Source organism: Gymnoscopelus braueri, assembly GCF_963280865.1.
Source record: "Gymnoscopelus braueri genome assembly, chromosome: 9".
Classification (NCBI taxonomy): domain Eukaryota; kingdom Metazoa; phylum Chordata; class Actinopteri; order Myctophiformes; family Myctophidae; genus Gymnoscopelus; species Gymnoscopelus braueri.
In genome coordinates, this window is record NC_137610.1 from 39564976 (window position 1) to 39585525 (window position 20550).

General features: G+C 41.2%; 1 protein-coding gene across 2 annotated transcripts in view; it reads left to right on the top strand.

The window, feature by feature from the left end:
- LOC308091725 (septin-7-like) overlaps window positions 1-20550 on the top strand; it is a 41714-nt gene that overhangs the window by 12537 nt on the left and 8627 nt on the right. For both annotated transcript variants that reach the window (XM_080437420.1, XM_080437421.1), the window contains exons 3-8: window positions 6407-6513; window positions 12713-12813; window positions 13226-13360; window positions 18456-18573; window positions 18699-18791; window positions 19623-19719. In XM_080437420.1, the coding sequence (XP_080293546.1) occupies window positions 6407-6513; window positions 12713-12813; window positions 13226-13360; window positions 18456-18573; window positions 18699-18791; window positions 19623-19719 (651 nt within the window). The remainder of the gene's footprint in view (window positions 1-6406; window positions 6514-12712; window positions 12814-13225; window positions 13361-18455; window positions 18574-18698; window positions 18792-19622; window positions 19720-20550) is intronic.

Sequence of the window (20550 nt, forward strand, 5' to 3'; positions counted from 1 at the left end):
GTCATTACGCATCCATGCATAACAATCAGTTATTGATGACATCATGCTGTCAGATGCGCAATGCTGCGTTCACAAGGACAGATACAAAGATACAGTCTACCATTCATTTTCAATGGAAACCAGCAACATGAAGATACAAAGCAACATCCAACATTTTTTGCTGCTACAAAAGATACACATTTACAAAGCTACAAATTGAAGTTGAGCTGGGTTCAACTTCTAGATACAAAACTATAACTGTAGCTCCGATGAGACGCTTAACCCCAAACTGCTCCCCAGGCACTGTATTAATTGCACCCATTGCTTCTAATAGTTAAGATGGGTAAATACAGAGGACAAACTTCACGTTTCTGCAAATGTACAGTGACAAAAGAAAAACAGTATAATTATTACTCACAGTGCAGGACGGGCCTTGTCATTAAAGCAGAGGAGCCTGTTTACAAACCTAGTTTACAATGCTGCTCATCACCTGTGGGCACAGCACACAACTGTGTGTGTGTGTGTTTGTGTGTGCGTGCAATAGTATGTGCTCATGCATGTTCCTACATGCTTAGTCAAATCACTGGAGTTGAATATGTTGATCTCTCCTTCAGTCTTTCTTAGGGCTTTAACTATTAATTATTTTCTTAGCGATTATTTTATCGATTATTAAACTTATTTTATTTTGTAAAAATAATGTGTTCATACTCTTTATTATTTTATATTTTTGCACAATTGTGTCGTGCTAAAATAGTAAACAACGCAACGCAAGCTTGTAGGTCGGCTATTTTAGCGGGGGGAAAAAAAACTTGTTGCCTATAATGACACCCAAAATAGGGATCAATTATTAATTGATTATTTTATAAAATTATTGATTAGCGATTCTTTTTATAATTGATTAAAGCGATTAGTTCGATTAACTGTTGCAGCCCCACTCTTTTTCATATTCTCGCATGGGCTCTATTTCTGTTTCTCTGGAGAGTTGTTGTGGTGCACATGTTTGATGATCATTTGTCACGTGCCATATCTGTCAGTTTAGGTTTTAGCCTTAGTTATTCACAGTGGAATCATCTTCTCTATTTCCTAATAAAACCTTAGGAAACTGGGCTGCTTCCATCTAAGAGCAAGGCTATTTCAAGGCTCCTGTAGCTTTTCCATCTGGACAATGAATGTGAGACAGGCTGTCATGTGAACTGATTACTGACTTAATCTATTTTGGATTCTTACATCTTGCATGGTTTGTGGAGTGGGGAGTTGCCTTAAATGTGATGGAAGGAGAGGATTTTTGTGCATGTGTTTGTGTTTGTGTGTGTAGTTTATGTATTACTATCTTAAAGGTATCATGACATTCATTTTCACTTTTTTTATTTTCAATGTTTTATTTGGGGTTTTATGACCTCAATTACACCCAAAAAACCTGAACTTAGAACATTCAGTGGATTTTCTGTGGTCTGGGGTTTTCTGAATAATTAGGCTGAAAAGTAATCTGAGCTTGGCCCTTCGACAGTGAGGTCACAGTCGAATAATCCCGCCCACTCTCCTCCTCGCCCCTCCCCTCCCCTATCCTTTCCTTTGGGGGGGGCGGAGCAGAGGCGATGATTGACAGGCAAAATCCCTCACCAGCGACACCCGCAGGCAAAGATTTCTTTTTTCATTGCAGTTGAAAAGGCTTTAGAAATGTGAGAGAAAAACACCTGTCATTGATCACTGGAATGGAATTTTCACTTAAAACTTTTTGTACACTTTTGAAGGACCAGGACAAAGACTTTGAATGTGGTGTAAAAGTGAATGTCATTAAACCTTTAAGATCCCCACAAGGACTTATGGGGGGAAATGATCCTGGTTCCCACTCCTCATGAGCGAAAGGGTGATTTTTATGGATAAAGGTTTTTTGAGTTGGTGTTTACAATTACTAAAATGTTCAGGTTAGGACCGGTCATTTAGGAGTTGGGGTTAGATTTGGGTGTTCGGTGTGGCTAATATGCTTAAGGTTAGGGTAGGATTGGGCAAGTAGGTTATGTAAAAATGGCATTTGTTATGACAAATTGCTTTCGACCTCCCCGACAAATTGCTTTCGAACTACCCATAAGTATAGTATAGTAATACAAACATGTGTAAGAGAGAGAGACAGGGAGGGAGAATTGCAGATCTTTATCTCTGTGACCTTTGCCCCCTGTTGCAGCCATCCCCTCCACCCTGAACAATGGAGCTTATCTTTCTAACCATCTCAGCAAATACACACGTCTCTGTCTCTCTAACACATTCTAAATCTCTTCATTCTGTGTCCATGTAAGGCAGATGTGTAATTTTACTTGTCTGGTTCAAGGCCTACATATCTATTACTCTGTGTGCGTGTGTGCGAGGCGAGCGTGCATCAGTAGGGAAGCTCTACAGGTAGGCAGTCAGTCAAGCATACACAATATAATACAGGCACATGGAGAGGGGCTATTGTGATGAAAGGAGAGGTGTTTCTCTTAGGCTAGTCTCTCCCTGTGTCTCTCGCTCTCCCCCTCTCTGTATCATTAGCTAGCTAGTCATCAGGATGTGAAGGGGCCAGCCACTGCCCAAGGGCTCATTCTGACCATTACCACACTAACAGGAAGAAAGGAAAGAGATATACAGAACGATGAAGAGAGAGAGAGAGAGAAGGAAAGAATGTCAGGAATCTCATCATGTGAAACCCAGTCTGACTATTTGTGCTTGTTTGTGTGTCTCCTTGTCTTTCAATCTGACCTACCATTTCTGTTTTGAAACAACTACCATTAAAATAACTGTTTGATCACATATTCTTCCAACCACTTGTGTCTAGCTATAAACAGAATATATTATTTTGTCTTTATATAGGTGCCCAACACAGACTTAATACTGGGTATCTCTTAAATACACCCTCTCTTGTTTTCCTTTGGTAAGCAGTCAATGATCAAAGTGCGATAATGCACAATGTGATATCCCTGATATAGGAAAATAGTGGACTTGGCGGAGGGAACTCCACTTCTTGCCATGGAGTTCTTCACCTCCGCTGTGTCCACCAAAGACATTTTATTATATTTAATTTTCCTCAGCAACTATCCACCTTGGTAGACTGTTCGATTTAGTTGTGTGGTTTTCTCTTCACTGTGTTTTAAGCCTTGCCATAACAAATAATGGACGAGTTTTGGAGGGAAGAAAATTGTTACATACTGCGAGAGACTGATTGATGGGTTGCTAATGAGAGGAAGTCAGAGATAGAGAGGTCAGAGACTTATACACCATTAGTCTATTTGTAGTGTCGTGAGCTGTTCTGCGATTCCACATGTCACGTTGAACCAATATTTAATTAAAGCTGAGCTGAGGGAGGCTAAATGGGACAGACCTGCCCTCAGGGGTGCTAACAAACTATTGACAGATAGAGAACTCTAGAGATGTGGGATTTGGATGCAGTCTCCATCGGAGCCATGGAAACTACTTTCATTTTCAACAACAAATAGTTTTAAGTGTGCTATATTCTATGAAATTATAAGCAGGTGAAAGATGTGACAGGTTTGATGCATTTCAGGCACTTTGCAGGTCTTCTTTACTGCAGTGTTTAAGCCTTAAACATGAAGGTGTTTTGTAGTGGCTGTTTGTTTAGGACACCCAGTGTGATGTTTGGTAGAGATCCAGTGAGATGTTTGGTCAGGCCCCACTGGGATGTTTAAGCGGCACCCAGTCCAGTGTTTGCTCAGTACGTATGACTCTGTGGATGGGTAGTTAAGGCTCTTTGAACAGCTGGCTAGACTGTTTGGAGGACTGTGGCAAGTAATTTATTTCACTTGTTTGAGCACTGGATAGGTGGGGCTTGCTACACAGGATAGATAATACACTCAATGGCAGACAATTGCTATTTTCATTTGGCCAAATGGGGTGTTAGTGTCACGATACTTGCACTCAAGCAGCCGGCCTGTGTAGTGCAGCCAGCTTCGTCACTGCACAATGCATTACGATATGAGCAGCAGCTTCATTCACAAACTGCACACATGGTAACTTCACTTTCAATAGCTCAAGATTGGATAGGGAGGCCATGCCACTTGTTTACTCTTCCTCTCTCTGATGCACGTACATCTTTTACTCTTCTCCAAACACACACCACACCACCACGTTTAGATAACCTTCTCTCCCCTGTGGGTCAGGGAGTGTTCACTTACCCAGACGTCAATGGGAGGGTTTCGTACATCTGTGCCAACCCCTCATGAAAGTGTGCGTGTGTGTGGTGTGTAGTGTGTGTGCATGTGCGCGCTTGCGTGCCTCTTCATCAGTGCTGATGTGTGTATGCGAGCATGAGTGTGACCCTTGACCCCAAATACTCCATCAAACGGGGGGAGTGAGCTGTCGTCTGGCTATGGAGGCTACAAGGGACAGAAACGGTGTTGTCATAACTCTCACAGAGACATAACTTTATCCATAACATTCACACACAACAGAGAGGATCCTTGTAGATCACGACAAGTTGATATGGCATGTCGGTCACTCCAAGAGCATGGACTGACGGTTTAAGCTTGTGTTAACTGGATCATTACCAGGAGGTGATTACAAAGGGGACACTTTCATTATCACTCATTATCAGCACATACTGTAGATGAGTTTATTTATTTATTTATCCATTCATTTATTAATGTATTAATATTTTAAACTTGTGTTCAGAACGTTTCTGGTCCTAGACAGGTCAAAGATTTGAAATTCAATTATGGGTCTGGTGAAATTAGGATTTTTGATCAGGAGTGTGATCAGCGTACTGGGGAGGCCGAGGTCTTTCTAGGACAAGCAGCCATTCTTCTTCAATCCCTGCCTCCTCCCATCCCCTCGTCCAGTGGCTTCTAAAGCCACACTAGCCAGATGTTAACTCATTAATCATAGTTTGCTGTAAAGCAGCCTTTAAAACCAGGAAAATACGCTGATATTACAATATAAAGAATACCAGACGATATCCAGTCTTGTATCACAATATCAAGTGTGAGTGTGTGTGTGTGTGTGTGTGTGTGTGTGTGTGTGCGCTTTTCGATGAAAAAGTAAAAACTATGCTATGATGACTAAAACTGTTACTAAATATATTGACAATTTTGTCAACAAATAAAAACTGATAGGGAGGAACTAGCAGAGAAGAGATCCAATAGAACTAAGACAAGTAAGACGCGCGAACACAGCTCGAAAATATTGTGTATTTACGGACTTGTAATCCGTGTTATTTCACCGTGATGGGGAGAGAACATTGACATCGTGTGTCTGTGTGTGTGTGTTTTGCAGGCTGTTTTTCAATCAGAGCATTGTCTACATTCCTGCACTCTGGCGCACTCTGGCGGCTGCACACAGGCAGTGCACGCACACAGAGACACAGACACACACACACACACACACAACCCCACGGTTTCATAGTAAGCTGCACTTGGGCGTTCGCACTTGCGCGTTCGCAACAAGTCCTTTTATGCTTGGTTGTGCTCGGGTGTCGCGCTCACAATGCGTCGCACTGCACCACGTTGTGAGATTGTAGATCGGCTATTTTCAGCATGCATCCAATTATAAATCGGGTATTTCAATGCCTGCCAAAATACATTTTAATCTACTAAATCAACTGTGGATTTAGTCGACTAAAATCTAGTCAACTTAAACTAGACTAAATTTAAAACATTTCAGATGACTAAACTATGACAAAAACTAATTTTATATCAAAATTAACATGTGTGTGCGTGCGTGTGCAAAGCATGCATGTGTTGTGCACCAAATGACTGACTCAACAGATAATGGAAAGTCAGTATGAGAATGAATTTGATGTGTAAGTGAGGTTTTCAATGAGAGAGAGAGAGAGAGACCAGGGAAGCAAGACGGACAGAGGAAGAGAATGATTAGGAGGGGGAGAGGAAAGCTTTTCTTCCTGGTGGACGAGCTCCTGACCTTTTCATTCGCAGATAATGAATCTACTTTATTTCCTTTGCTTCTGCCCTTTCCCTTAAGGCTCTGTGTGTATGCTTAATCTGTGTGTGTGTGTATGTATGTGTGTGTGTGTGTGTGTGTGTGTGTGTGCGTGCATGCGTGCACTGTGCATAATAAGCGCATGCATGTGGTTAACTGCACGTGTGCATATAAAATGTAGCCATCAGTCCTAAGAGTTTTTAAATGGCACTTGTTACATAATATTTGCTACAATATGAGCATTAGGAATGGGTCAGAATAATCAAATATTCGAATAACAGTTTTTAGTATAAAATCGAATATTAAAAATATATATATATATTTTGAATTATATATATATATACACATATGTATATGTATATATATGTATGTATATGTATGTAATTTTTATTTATTCTCTATTTTACAGGAAGTCGAATATTCAAATAATCGTTATTAATAGAAATATAGTAATCGCAGTAATATGTCTAATTTGTGCATCTTCTGTCTTTGTCCTGAACCACAGGTGAGTCTGGTCTGGGCAAATCCACCCTCATCAACTCCCTGTTCCTGACTGACCTCTACTCCAAGGACTACCCTGGCCCTTCCCAACGCATCAAGAAAACTGTTCAGGTAAAATGACCGACTGACTTCAGGACCAACATCTACCATGCCGGCATGCAGCGATTACCCTGTAAAATCCTGAGTGTTCATTTAACTCTATTCACGAGTCAAGAACCACATCTTTAAGAAAGTTTAAGTATGTTTAATAAAATAAGATTGGACGAGGGAAGGGGACGTAGGTTCCAGGAGGGTCGCCGACCCAGGATTCGAAAAGCATAGAGGTTTCTGGGTAGTTCTGGCAGTGTATAAATAGCGCCCATGATTTGAGTGAAGGGGCGGAGTAAAGGTGTGCTTCACCGCCTCCTGAACATCTGTTGTTCCCAACTCCATATAGTGTACAAATGGAACGTAATTGTAATGTAATTTTGTCGCCCGTCTGTCAGAAACCTTTTATGTTCCAAAACCGTTACTTTTCAGGAAATGGAAATGGAAAATAAGTCCCCGTGTTCAAATGGATCCAATGTAGTTATTATTTAGTAACAAGCTCTTCTTAATACTTTTCATTGGTTCAATATTTATAAAACCCATAGACGCAATTAACTCTCACTTTCACTTGAAAGTTTTAAAATCAGATTGACTATTTCCGCTGCTTTTAGTAGTAGTAGGGCATTAATTTACAGGGAGCAGTACCCTGATGATTTTACTGTGTACATGCATTGGACTTGGCCTACGCATGTTAATAATGCATGTTTTTTTTATCCAATGTGTTCCACATGTGGTCTTTTCCCCTGCTTTGAGTTTCTCTTTGATGTCAAGATGAAAACGTTGAATCAAGGTTCAGTGTGCAGAGATCACACCAATGCCATATTTGTGAGGCATTTATGACTGGCCTCATTTCACCTTAAAACCTTACATTCTCCGTTTGTCCTCTCTCTGTCCCTCTCTTCCCCCGTGTCCAGTCACTCTTTTATTGTCCTTTACTGGCATCCCCCACATTGTCATTCCCATGCCACATGTTTGACTGTTTGACACGCAGAGGCTCTGGAGACCTCAGTACACAGCAATCAGACCTAAACAAACAAACCTGCAAAATAAACCGCTGAGCTGGGGTTGTCAGAGGCTAACAGGCCAGAGTCAGCGAGCACAGAGCAGAGGGAAAAATGGAAGGAGGGAGGGAAAGAACCAGAGAGGGACAGCGATGGAGGAGAGAGAGAGAGAGAGAGAGAGAGCGAGAGAGTGAGGGCCAAAGGGCTTCTATGGTTTTGTCCTTTTATGGTCATGACAAACAGAGCAGGGACAGAAGAGGAGGAAGGCTGCATCTGACTGCAATGGGGTGAAGAGGCGGCTGGAGGGAGGGAGGGAGGGGTAGAGGAACAGGCTAGTAACCCTGTTAATGTCCAAGAGACATGGCTTAGGGAAGAGGCAGGAAGATACTAAAAGAAAGAAAGGGAAGTAAGAAGTCTGCGCGTGGAGAGTGCAAATGAGTGAGAAGGAGGGGGGCGAGAGACAGAAGCACGCGTGTGTACGGAACAGGGAGAAGGATGGGTGAAGCTGAAGAGCAACGTGGGATGGATGAGAGGAGGAAATGTGAACACGGGTGAGGTGGGTGACAAGTGTGGGGTAGAGGGGAACAAGATAAAGAGTCTAAAAGTCTTGCCAGTGACCCCTTGAGGCCGTGCTGCTCCATACACCCAACCAGACCAAAGTGGTTTGAACCGACCAACATAGTCATCCCTTGAGCCCTGAAAGCTTTAAAGTAGTAGTTCACCCAAAAAATTACTTATTTTCTATCAATAACACACCCCATGAAGCTTTGAAGTCATGGAGATTTTTTAGTTTTTGTCGCATTCCTAAACCAATAATTTGATGACCGACGGTGACTCAATGGAGACTCTTTTGAGTCTCCAACTGAGCAGCCGGGTGGTCATCAAATTATTGGTTTAGGATTATTGATAGAAAATAAGTAATATTTTGGATGAACTACTCCTTTTTAAGATAGAAAACCACTTTATTAATCCCCAGGGAGGAATTCAGGTGCATGTATAAATGTGGCAATAAGTACAGTACTAAACCATTGTAGTGAGATAGTCTGTGATCCAGGCCACCATGTCATGGTCTAGCTTCTGCAAGCAGGGAGAGAGCCTTTTTTAAAGTGGAAAACCACTGGAAATGTTGGCTTACGGGTGGCGCTAAAGGAAAGGCCATGGACTCACAAGTAGGGTGTAACCTGCAAAACCTAAAAGTTGACATTCTGGCCTGAGGGTGAAACTAGAAGAAAAGTCATGGTGTCACTTAAATCGTTAGGTTTACGCTGGCCATGAAGGAACTAGACAGGTTTTGTGGCAGTCCAGCTAGTCATTCTTTAGATATCTTGCTTGGGACCAAAGCAGTAGATGGGCCAAACAACATCGCCATCCCTAGAGAGGGGTGGGGTTCAAGAGCAAGGAATGATGGGGTGAACGGCTGAGGTTTGTGTGGGGTGGGGTGTTAGGTGGTTTGGGAGGGAGGACGGTTTAGAGGAGGGACATCCAGGGTGCTACTTATAGGCAAGTAAAAGAGTGAGAGGTGAAGGAGACAAGAAAACCAAGGGAACTAGACAGAGTAGAACCATGAAAGAGAAAGAGGAGGGAGACCTGGTAGAGAAGACTGCCGAACGTGTAGAGCAAGAAAGACTGACAGAAAGAATGGTGGGGGGGGGGTTGGGGTCTGAGTAAAGGTCCCTGTTTTCCCCCCAGGGGTCTGAAAGGGTCAGTAGGAGGGTAAGAATGTTCTCATGAAACATAACACTTTCCCAGCATACAGAAGCAGACACACAAGAAATGCTGACTTTCACACTGTTCCCACATAGATCCATCACATAATTTAGAGACCATCATATAGTAACTGAAACTTGAATAAAACATTGTAAGCACAACAATGAAAAATACAGTAAATTCCAAACTAGGAGAATAAGTAACTGGATGAAATTTCACAGTACGGTATATACCAAAATAACATGGTGTACTGTATTTCACAGTATTAATCATTCCCACTTTTAATTAAATGTACTATGGCCCATCAATAACCATGGGCCAAATAAGTATTTTGTGCACACGCCTACGTCCTCTTTACACATTTAATGGGTTGGCTGGTACATTAGGCTCTCAACTGGCCAAGAGGACTGATGATGTGGGCTGGTTGTTATGGTAACCAATAGAGACAGAATTTCTAATGAACTAAAATAACCATTGCATATTTCTTTTTCGAAATTGGACACACATTTTTGTTGTTCTGACCCCCAATGCTTGCTTTGATGCTAGGGCTGTCACGGTTATGACATTTGACGATTAATTGTCACACAAATAGTTGGCGATTAATTGTCACACAAATAATTGCGATTAAAGAATTTAATTCTGTTTTTGTTGTCGAACACTGGAACATAATATGAATGTAAATTACATTTCTGTTTGGCTTTTAGGCTTTGTAAAAAAAAGGTGCACAGGGCAGATATGACAAATGACTTAATTTAATAACTTTATACTTAAATAGCCGATCTACAAGCTCAAAACTTTTAGCTTGTACATCTGCTATATCTAGGGTGACCACCCGTCCCGAAATTCGCGGGACAGTCCCGAAATTGGACCCTCTGTCCCGCGTCCCGCACAAGCAGGGCAATGTCCCGAAAATCAAAGTTATGGGAAAAAAAAAAAAAAAAAAAAATTATTTTATAAAAAAAAAAAAAAGTTCATTAAATTTTGAAGTTAACTTGCAATACCCTCTTATATCTAATCCTAACCCTAAAACCAAAGTAAAGAAACCAAAAACTGGAAAAAAAACGAACCCAATCCGCCCAGAACCGCGAAAAAAACGAACCCAAACCGCCCAGAACCGCAAAAAAAAATCGCGCGCGCGCTTCGCGCGCGCGCGGGAGTGGTCCGCATGCACGCGCGCTGCGCGCGCGTGCATGCGTCCCGCGATGTCCCGCGAAACGGGTTAATCTGTCCCTCAATGGACCTGTCTGGAGGTGGTCACCCTAGCTATATCCACTATTTTTGAAAACGTGTGAAAAATAAATTATGATTGATGATGATTATGACAATTATAAATAATTGTGATTATCTCATATAATTGCGATTATGTAATAATTGTGACAGGGCTATTTGAGGCAGGCTTTTTACTGAATTGTGGATCAGAGGTGTAAAATTAGCTCATGTTCCTGTATGTGAGCTCGTCTGTGTCACACAAGGTGAAATCGACTCCAATTAGGCCACAGCCTGAAAGCAGTTGCTTTTAAGTAGCTCCAATGCACCAAGGGTCTATAGATAACCTCAGATAATCTTATGATAGGCATACATTCTCATGCTGTCAAGCAATCGATTGTGTTTGTATATTGCGCAAGAGTGTAAGGATTTAGCGATAGGCTGTGCATGTGCGTGTATGTACATGTGTGTATATAGTTGCTGTCGGGTGAAAGCTTAGCTTAGCTTATTATTTAAAAAACATTTTAAAATGGTGAAAATAGCTGATCTGAACTTGTAGTAGAAAATAGCAGATCTGAACTTGTAGTAGAAAATGGCAGATCTGAACTTCAGCTATTTTCACTCCTTTTGTATGACACTCTTGTATGACGAAGTAGGGCATTTATCTGCGAAAAAAAGTTGAAATATGGAGATGCAAGGTTTCTGCCCGACGCAGACGGTATGCTGCGGTCGCTGTAGACTGAGAGGGGAAGAGATGGGGTGAGAGTTATTTATATTCCAGAGGCAATCTCTCATATTTTGTCATACAAACACATTCTCCCAGCTTAGATTTCCTTTAAATGATGGTGCGGAGGCTGAAGGCATTTTTGAGGTTTTCTCCCAATCTGTTTTTCTTTCGCCGAAACTGTTCAAATGGCAAATATGGTTTTGCGCTGGGACGTGACAAAAACATACACGCACACACACACTCACACTCACACACACATGCACACTGTTAAATTCATATATTTGAAATGACTGCTGCATGATTTATATCCCTCACTGTAAAGCAAAACAGATTATGCGAAGGCTTGTGGAAGCTGAAGAATGTGTTTTTAGAGAGAGTGAGAGAGAGAGGTCTGTATTTTTTTGTGAAAGGGGGATCCTAAAATAACTAGCTGGCCTTGTGAAAGTATGCAGTGGAGCAAGGGAACAGCAGAAGCGCTAACTTTAGGAAATGATGGATCCGTCTCCAGTACAAGGGATTAACCCATTAAGACCTGAGGCCAATTCTACAAATGCCTTGTAAATCAGTAGTTCTCAAACCCTTTTTTGTGTCAAGGACCCCCAAAACGATATGTATTTGGCCTGAAGATGTTTTATTCAACCCTTTCAAGATTTTTCAAAAATGTTAGAAAATAGCAGATGTACAAGCTCGCAGCGTGGCACAAAGTGACACGCTGTGAGCTTGCATATCTGCTATTTGCCAGACCCAGGGGGTCGGGCCTACATGAGGCTTTGTCGGTCCCCCTCTCCAAACGTTTTCGTCCATACATGGGCATAAAAGAGTCTGTCTTCTGTCCTCTTTTTTGTCGGGTCTGGCAGTACCAGGTCTCCTGGTTCCCTTGTTTTGATTAGACAACGCTCAAATCTAAAATGACACAGATGCTTTCCCAGTTTTAGTGAGAGAACATTTAACATAAACATAGTGTATTCTAAAAAGTTTTTTATTTTTTTGTTCAATGTTAATTTTTTTGTAAACATACTATAGTTAGAGCTCATTTAGACTGAATGGGGGTACAAATGGGATAAACAGCTTTTCTGACTATGTTTGTTGAGTTTTTTTATGGAGAGATGTATATGAATTTTACACAATACTAAGATTTAATGCCAAAATCACGTTAAACAAAAACAATTCTGCCTATTTCTTACATAAAATTCTAAAAAGTGCTGTAGTGGAGGAATGGGATAGCCTATGTCTGTCATTTTTGTCTTAAATATTACAACCTCAAAATCACATCCGCAGTAACACAAAGTATATAGTCAGTGTTTTTGTCTGCGTCTTTTAACTGGGGAATAACCTGAGGGTTATAATGCCATTAAGCACACATCTACAATACACAGCTTCATGTGCTGTGATGTCTCTTCCAACAGGCCATCTCATTGTGTGTGGGCTCAAACCGTGGGACTACATTAGAGCATGTGGGTGTACTCACTGTTCTGAGGGAGAGTGGGAGATCATTAATGTCATGTATTCATCGCCTATGTGTGTGTGTGTGTGTGTGTCTCTCTCTCTCTCTTTGTGTCCGTCTGTCTGTCTGACTCTCTAGGTGGAGCAGTCCAAAGTGCTGATAAAGGAAGGAGGTGTCCAGCTCACACTTACAATTGTTGATACGCCAGGGTTTGGTGATGCAGTAGACAATAGCAATTGGTGAGGAACTACATCTTGTGTGTGCGTGCGTGTGTGCAGTGCATGCGTGCTGATGTGCGTACAAGCATGCATGTGTGTGAGCAAGAGAGAGAGAAAAATAGAGTTTGTCTGTGTGTTGGCTGATATAATTTGGAGGTTTACCACATAATTATATGCTTCCTTAAATGTTGTGAAGAGGGTTTTTTGTTTTGTTTTTTTCATTTGTGTTTTCTCATTTTCTTCCTCTCGGTTCTTATTCGCTCTTTTTCATCAACACATCACTTCCCTTTTGTCCTGCTTACTAATCCATGTTTTTCTCCATCACCTCCCTCATCTCCTTGTCCCCCTTTCTCCTCTCCTCTCCTCTCCTCTCCTCTCCTCTCCTCTCCTCTCCTCTCCTCTCCTCTCCACCACCCCACTCTCTAAACTGCAGTTGGCAGCCAGTCATCAACTTCATAGACAGTAAGTGTGAAGACTTCCTGAATGCTGAGTCCAGGGTGAACCGCAGACTGATGCCAGACAACAGGGTCCACTGCTGCCTCTATTTCATCGCCCCTTCTGGACACGGGTAGGTACTGCATATATAGAGGGACGGTTTAAAAAGAAGGCACACCCAGCCATGAGTGATCCCATTAGGCAAGAACATTCTAGATAATTGTTCCCCATGCACAGGAAAGCATAGATTTATTTTATCTATTATTTATTATCTTCTTTACTATACCTTCATGGCTCACATTAACCTCTTAAAACGTCTAGACTTGGTAAACTGGACCCGAGTTAACTTGGCTCTGTACTTGGACCACCATTAAGCACTTTGGTTGCAAAAACGTTATCTAGACAATTACTCCAAGGGGTGTAAGTAGCAGCATGATCTCTGGGGGACGCTAGTGAGGCCACCACTTTGTGATTCCAGCTAAAGGCATTACTAAGCATCTCATTAGTTTAATTCTATGTGGGCCCAAGTGCTACAGGTATGTCAAAGGCAAATTATATGTAGATCAAAATGTATCAAAATTGTGCTTGATGGTTCAAGATACGTTGTCAAGTGACACATTTTCCAGTGGAAAATACATCATTCGTCCTTGCTTGACAGTACTCTAAATAAAACCAAGCTTTCTAGGCTATTCCCCTTGCATAGTTTGCACTCTACTGTAGTGTATTTTTGGCTGTACTGCCACAGCAGGGCCAGCCCTATAAACACAAATGTCTAAATGAGTCAGTCATGAAAATATACCATTGGTCAAACTAGCCAACTGCAGAGCAATTGTCCCTCCAGGCTATTCGATATTGCACATTGTCGCTTGGCGTAACAACAAACTTGCTAATTACAGAGCAGTCGTCTCTCCAGGCCATGGGATGCAATCTCTCCTAATAACTTACATTTTCTTATCATTTACAGGGCTCTGCAGTGCTAGTATTTCACTCGCATTTGCCTCTACAAAATATATGTGTGCAAACCAGAAAGATTATTTATGAGCAGAGTGTGCAACCAACCCTAATCTTTTAAATCCAAAGTAAAGGAGTTTATTTACAGTAATTCAAACATTTTTGTTATCAGAATTCACTATTATAACATCCTCCTCCAACCCCTCCATGTCAGGACTAATATGGATATACCTAGCTCCTGTAGTAGGTTTTGTGTGCACATGCTTTGATAAGTTTGGATGAACTTATCTGCAGTTTTAATTCCTTGGTTCCAGTCAGCCTGGATGATCAATCAAACCTTTACGCGGGTGTAATAACACGAAAACCTGAACATCATTGCCGGCTGCGTGTCACCGCTTCCTTTATCCGTTGTTTCAAATTAAAAGCACTCCAGCGTTTCTTACACTAGTGTCCAGCCATATTATACGTATATACTATTTTGGTTAAAGGCTGTGAAAAGACATGAGAGGAGTTCTTTTTGGGAGGATGCACTGACAGAAAGACACAGGAGAGGTGAGGCTGAGGCCTTGCTTAGAGAAGATGCTGCTTGGCTTACTTGATAATCTTCTTTAATAAACTTCTAAGATACATATTCATCTTAAGCATAGACTGTATGATTATATTTCCACTACACCGAGTTATTTAAGGTTCTGGGTGCCCAAACGCTGTCTATTAATGTGGACTTATATTAGGAAAGAAAGTTTGTGAAATCAAGTGTTTCTCTGGCACATCGCCTTTGCTATGCTTACATAGAGAAATAGTGTGCGTGGGATGTGCCCAGGCATGTGGGCATGTGTAGCATGCATAGAGCAAGAGATGAGGAGGCTGCCAATGTTTGTGACCCACAAGGGTTATATAACACCCACCATTCTGCTCATGCTCAGTAGAGTTCTGCTCTCCATCACTGAGTCATCCAATGAGAACTCTGCTCACTGAGGGGCACTCATCTCTCACACACACACACACACACACACACACACACACACACACACACACACACACACACACACACACACACACACACACACACACACACACACACACACACACACACACACACACACACACACACACACACACACACACTCACACGCTGTCCTCCCTCATCTCATAGTCTCTCAGATGCTTCATGTTCGTTCTGCCTCACCAGAATATTCTGTCTTAATATAACCACTGCAGCAGCTAAGACCCATATTACCAAGCTCTTTTACCTCAAAGCCTCCAACCCTCCGTGATCTGATTTTGCAGCACTGGCTGAAGTTAAAATGTATTCTCTCTAATTCTCTCTATGTTCAAAATAATCTCCTACTTGACTTGATGCTGCAGAGAATCTATCTATGGTGTTAACACATCAACTTCCAGGTATTAATTAATTAATTAATAATCCGCCACTGCCAGAGTTTTTACCTTATTTTGACAACCCACGGAGACCCACGGAACCCACGATGTGGACTTAGATGTAAACAAAAGCTGTCTGGGGGAGGACGAGGGTCTCTTCTATCTACCGGAAGAAAGAAAATTGGAACCGCGATCTTCCATTCTTTTTTTATCGGCAGTAGAATATAGCTTGTTTTCACCAACAACGCAATCTGGGAAAAGTAATCTGAGATAAATGTATTTTTATAAATCTACTAACATTGCAGTGGATCGGGTGATTCTTTTAAAAATGACGCTCTATCCTTCTCTGGAAGTCAAAGCAGCATTCATAGGTCGGCAAAGAGCGCCCTCTAGCCTAATCACTGAAAACACCATGATGACGTAGATTTACGTCAATGGCGGTCAAGCGTTGGATTTGAGATGACGTAATATTACGTCCATGGCAGTCGATGTGTTAAGAGAACCAATTAACAAAATATAAATGAACTGTCAGCTGCTACAACTTCCAACCTTCTATTATCTACATAGGTCAGCGGTTCTGACTGGGACCTAAATGCAAAATACGGTATCTCCCTGGGACCCAAATTCACAAAAGTACATAAGTTGTCATAACAGAACATCCAATTAGTCATCAATAAAGGTGAATAGTTTTGAGTTGAAGTGCCCATAGTTATAGAAATATATTGATGAATTCACATTCACTGGCACAATTGTTTTTAGCTGGGCTTGTTGTTTTATTAGACGGATATGTCTTTGACTGACTGAGTGATAAAGTTACAGCATTGGTCGCCGGTTGGCCTAATAACGGACTAGCCAATCGCAGAGCAATCATCCCTCCAGGGCATGGGATGTAGTCCATCCTTGGTTGACCTAACAACTAATTAGCCAACATGTTGTCGGTGATTTGATCGGGACATCCATAGTTCGTCTAACATTGCATGCCCTCCCATAAAGAGAACTCTCTAGTCTACATCTACTCTGCATGAGATAACTTAAATTGTGATTTGCCGCTAGCTGCAAGCTAGTGTTGGCTAAAGTCACCTGTTAATTAGTTAGCTAGCTAGCAGACTAGACTAGCCACCAACAACTAAAGTTGCTTCATAAGAAACACACTTGCATAGAAAGTCTCTGTTGTTGTTGTTATTGTTGCATGCAATAAGGTTGCATACAACTTAACTTAGTTAAACATTGAGTTCTGTTAAAAAATATCGTGTGCACTGTGCATGCATAGCACTGGCCTAAAGGAAATAGGATTATTTTCAATTGAATTTGTCCTGAAAAGATTTAGCAATCCAGCCAGGGTCAGATAGTCTAGCATGTAAGCAAGCAACTACTGTAAGCATGCAGATTTGACTCGAATATAACAAAAAGAACATGGTAATTCCACTGTGTCCTGTGCTTTTGACTGTCATAGTCCTAGTGTCTCTCCCACTCTCTGGATGTGTGTCATCTCTCTCCCCCACTTTGCACAGTCCTTCTGTCCAGTGAACAGCTGTTTTGTTGCTCTCGTTATAGTATATCTACATTCCTGGAATAGGTAGTCCTGTCGCTACCCCTAACATACACGTCACACACACACCCCCTCCAAACGCTCACACACTGTCACACTTACTCATTCATACAATGTAAGTACATATTTTACACTCGACACATATAGATGTAAATGCACAGTACACATACAAACTATATATTTCTATCCCTTGAACAAGTACAAACATATGTCTATATATGCGTGTGTGTATAAGCACTTTGTGTATATATATATATATATATATATGTGTGTGTATGTATATTTAAAAAAAAGCCACCACCACCAGTGGATCTCCCACATACAGTACACTTGGCCGGACAGAGCTTGCTGTCTCCAGCCAAGCAACTGAACAAGAGTTCCGTTTGTCCTAGACAGAGATGAAGAGCCAGTGGGAGCTTTACAAAGACAATGCCTCATCAACCCACCATGACATAATGATCTGTGGACACCACAGAAATACACACGAAACAACAAGTTAGTCATGGCTCTGAGCTCTTTGATTCTTATTGTTTGCTGTAGTCCTACATGCAGCGGGTTTGTTTGGCCTTTGAGCCCTCTTCTGGTGACCCTGTGAATTACATCCGTCTTGGCAGTAAAGCTACGAGAATGCCTCAGGACTTAAATTATTTCCTTTGAGGTCTGTGCCAGTGCTTGGCTCTTAATTTGGCTGTTGAAAGTATGAATATGTTGTTCAATGTTGTTCAATGTGTGATTTGGTTTGTGGGCTTCAAGTTTCCATCCTAGTATTGAGACTGTTTCCATGTACTAAAATATGTGCTTTGTTGTCTGTGCCAATTCATAACTGCTGGGCCTCAAATCTGATTAGTAGTCTAGAAGTGGTATCAAGTAAAAGGCTAAAAAGGCCTTATTAAAAAAAATACTCCACTTAGCCATAGCAAAATAGCAATGACATGAATCCTTCCAAATGTTTGCTTGGAAGGAGGCAAAATGAGGGAGATAATGTGACATCCAGTGTAGGGCTGCAACTATCTTTTTTTTTTGTTGCAAATATTCTATTTATTACTTTTTCGATTAATCATATAATCGAGAAGTATGTTTTATTGAATTGTTTTATATATATATATATATATATATATATACTCAACGAATCAACACAAAAAATTGTAATACATTTTTTTATAATCAACATAATTGTTTAGTCTGATTAACCACTTAAGCCTTATTTTATACTTTGTTACACAACGGTGTCATGCAAAATACTTTTGAAAATCAATTATTTTATTCAAATTAATTATTTATAATTGATTTAACTGTTGCACCCCTAATCCAGTGAAGATTCTTAACAGTTCTATGTCTGTGTCTCATCCAGTCTGAAGCCCCTGGACATTGAGTTCATGAAGAGACTCCATGACAAAGTCAACGTAATCCCTCTCATTGCCAAAGCTGACACACTGACTCCTGAGGAGTGCCAGCTGTTTAAAAAACAGGTGTGTGGGCATGCGTGTGTGTGTGTGTGTGTGTGTGTGTATATGAATTTATTTATGAGGCATTTAATTTCAAAGCGTGTGCATGTGTGGTACGTCTGCTTTACTGTGTTCCCTCTGTTCCTTAGATCATGAAGGAGATTCAGGAACACAAGATAAAGATTTACGAGTTCCCAGACACAGAGGACGATGAAGACAGCAAGCTCATACGCAAGATCAAGGTACTAACTGGACACCAAGCAGTGAACACTGCGCCACGTATTCCTTGGCCATGGAAAATACTGATTTCTGACCGCCACGGTCAGGTGCGCCTTAATATTGGATATCGGGGGAACCTGAAATATAGTCCCGTCAGCAGTTTAATCACCATTCTAGATAACTCCAAGTTATATTAAACTGCTTGTAACCAGCTTTGTAGTCCTGTGTTGGACTACAATGTGGTTATCAAGACAACACAGCATTCGTTTGCTGTTTTCTCAATTATAAAAACATTGTTGTGTGTATGTGTGTGAGAAAGGAAAAATAATTTGACTTGGTGGAGGGAACTGCCGAACTCATTTCATGGAGTTCTTCACCTTGTCCATTATTTTCCAATATCAGGACACCTTGTTAGGGGTTTGACAAGTTTACATAAAGAGTGAAAGAGCCCAATGCGGAGAAGTGGGAGGGAAGCATGTACCAAGAGGCACAAACAGCCTAAAGTCAGTCAATCCATTGGTCAATATCCAGCACTACTGCATCACCCTCTGTTCCCTTTTCCATGCCGGTTAGTCCCATTATCTAACTGGCCATCAATATTGTATAAAGACCCAATTGAATTAATTTGCCCATAGCAACAGTCACAGATGGTTACTACCACTATCACCCAAGGAAACTTTTGCCCTCAATAACTAAAGCCTGATTTATACTTAGTTTTGTGACACCCACGCACAACTAAATGTAACTCGGGCTTAATGCAGACCGTGCCAAACACAAAATGTCAGCCATAACATGGCAGCAGATGTTGAAAGGTGACAAGTGTGAACAATTACGTGTTTTGTATCCTGTTGCAGGAAAAGATGCCTCTGGCCGTGGTTGGGAGCAATGTGGTGATTGAGGTGAACGGCAGGAAGGTCCGAGGGCGCCAGTACCCGTGGGGCGTGGCAGAAGGTAGGTTTACCCCGGCCAAAGTCAAGTTGCTGAGCTCTGGACAGGACATAACTTTCTTTATGTGGCCTTTGTCAACCACTTAAACGCTATATACTTTGTGCTCTACAAGCTCACAGGGAAGAAAAACAAAATGCTTTTTCTTTTTTGTTTTGCTGTTGTTGCCAGATTGAAAGTGGTTAATCATCCCTTAGTATATCATTGAACAATTCAATTCAGCCATTGAAAGGTTATTTGGGGAGATTGTGTTCAGACTATGTTGTTTTTACCAGGGCAAGATATTGACAGTTGTGAGAAGAGGTGGGGACGCATGTTGTTGTTGTTGTTATTTGTAAGTTACTGCTATTGAGAATGTCAGTGAACATTCACTGTTCATATTTTTCCAATGAATGAAGTATGGAGTGGGAAACTATGGAGTGCATGTTCTCAAGGAAGACCATACACACATCCAGGGATTGTGGCCCTGGAGCCAAGAGTATTATGGGAAATGTTGTTCCTATATGGCAGCAAGCACTGACCCTACCCAGTGATGTCATGTGAGAGAGAGAGACAGTGTGTCACTTTTTTTCACCATTAGCCACAATGAATTGTTGTCTGTGACGTGTGTCTCACTTTCTTTTCACCATTAGCCGCAATGAAGTGTTGTTGTTTGTGACATTCCATTGCGTTTTCATTTGTTTTTAAGTCTTTCCTGATGAGCTATATACTGTATATATCTTTATAGTTTTATACCCTATTTATTATTTCAAAGCGTTTCTCTGTGGTTGACCGTTATCAGTCTTTCACTTCTTCATTATTCTTTCTTTTTTCTCTTTTTCCCTTTTTTTTCTGTCT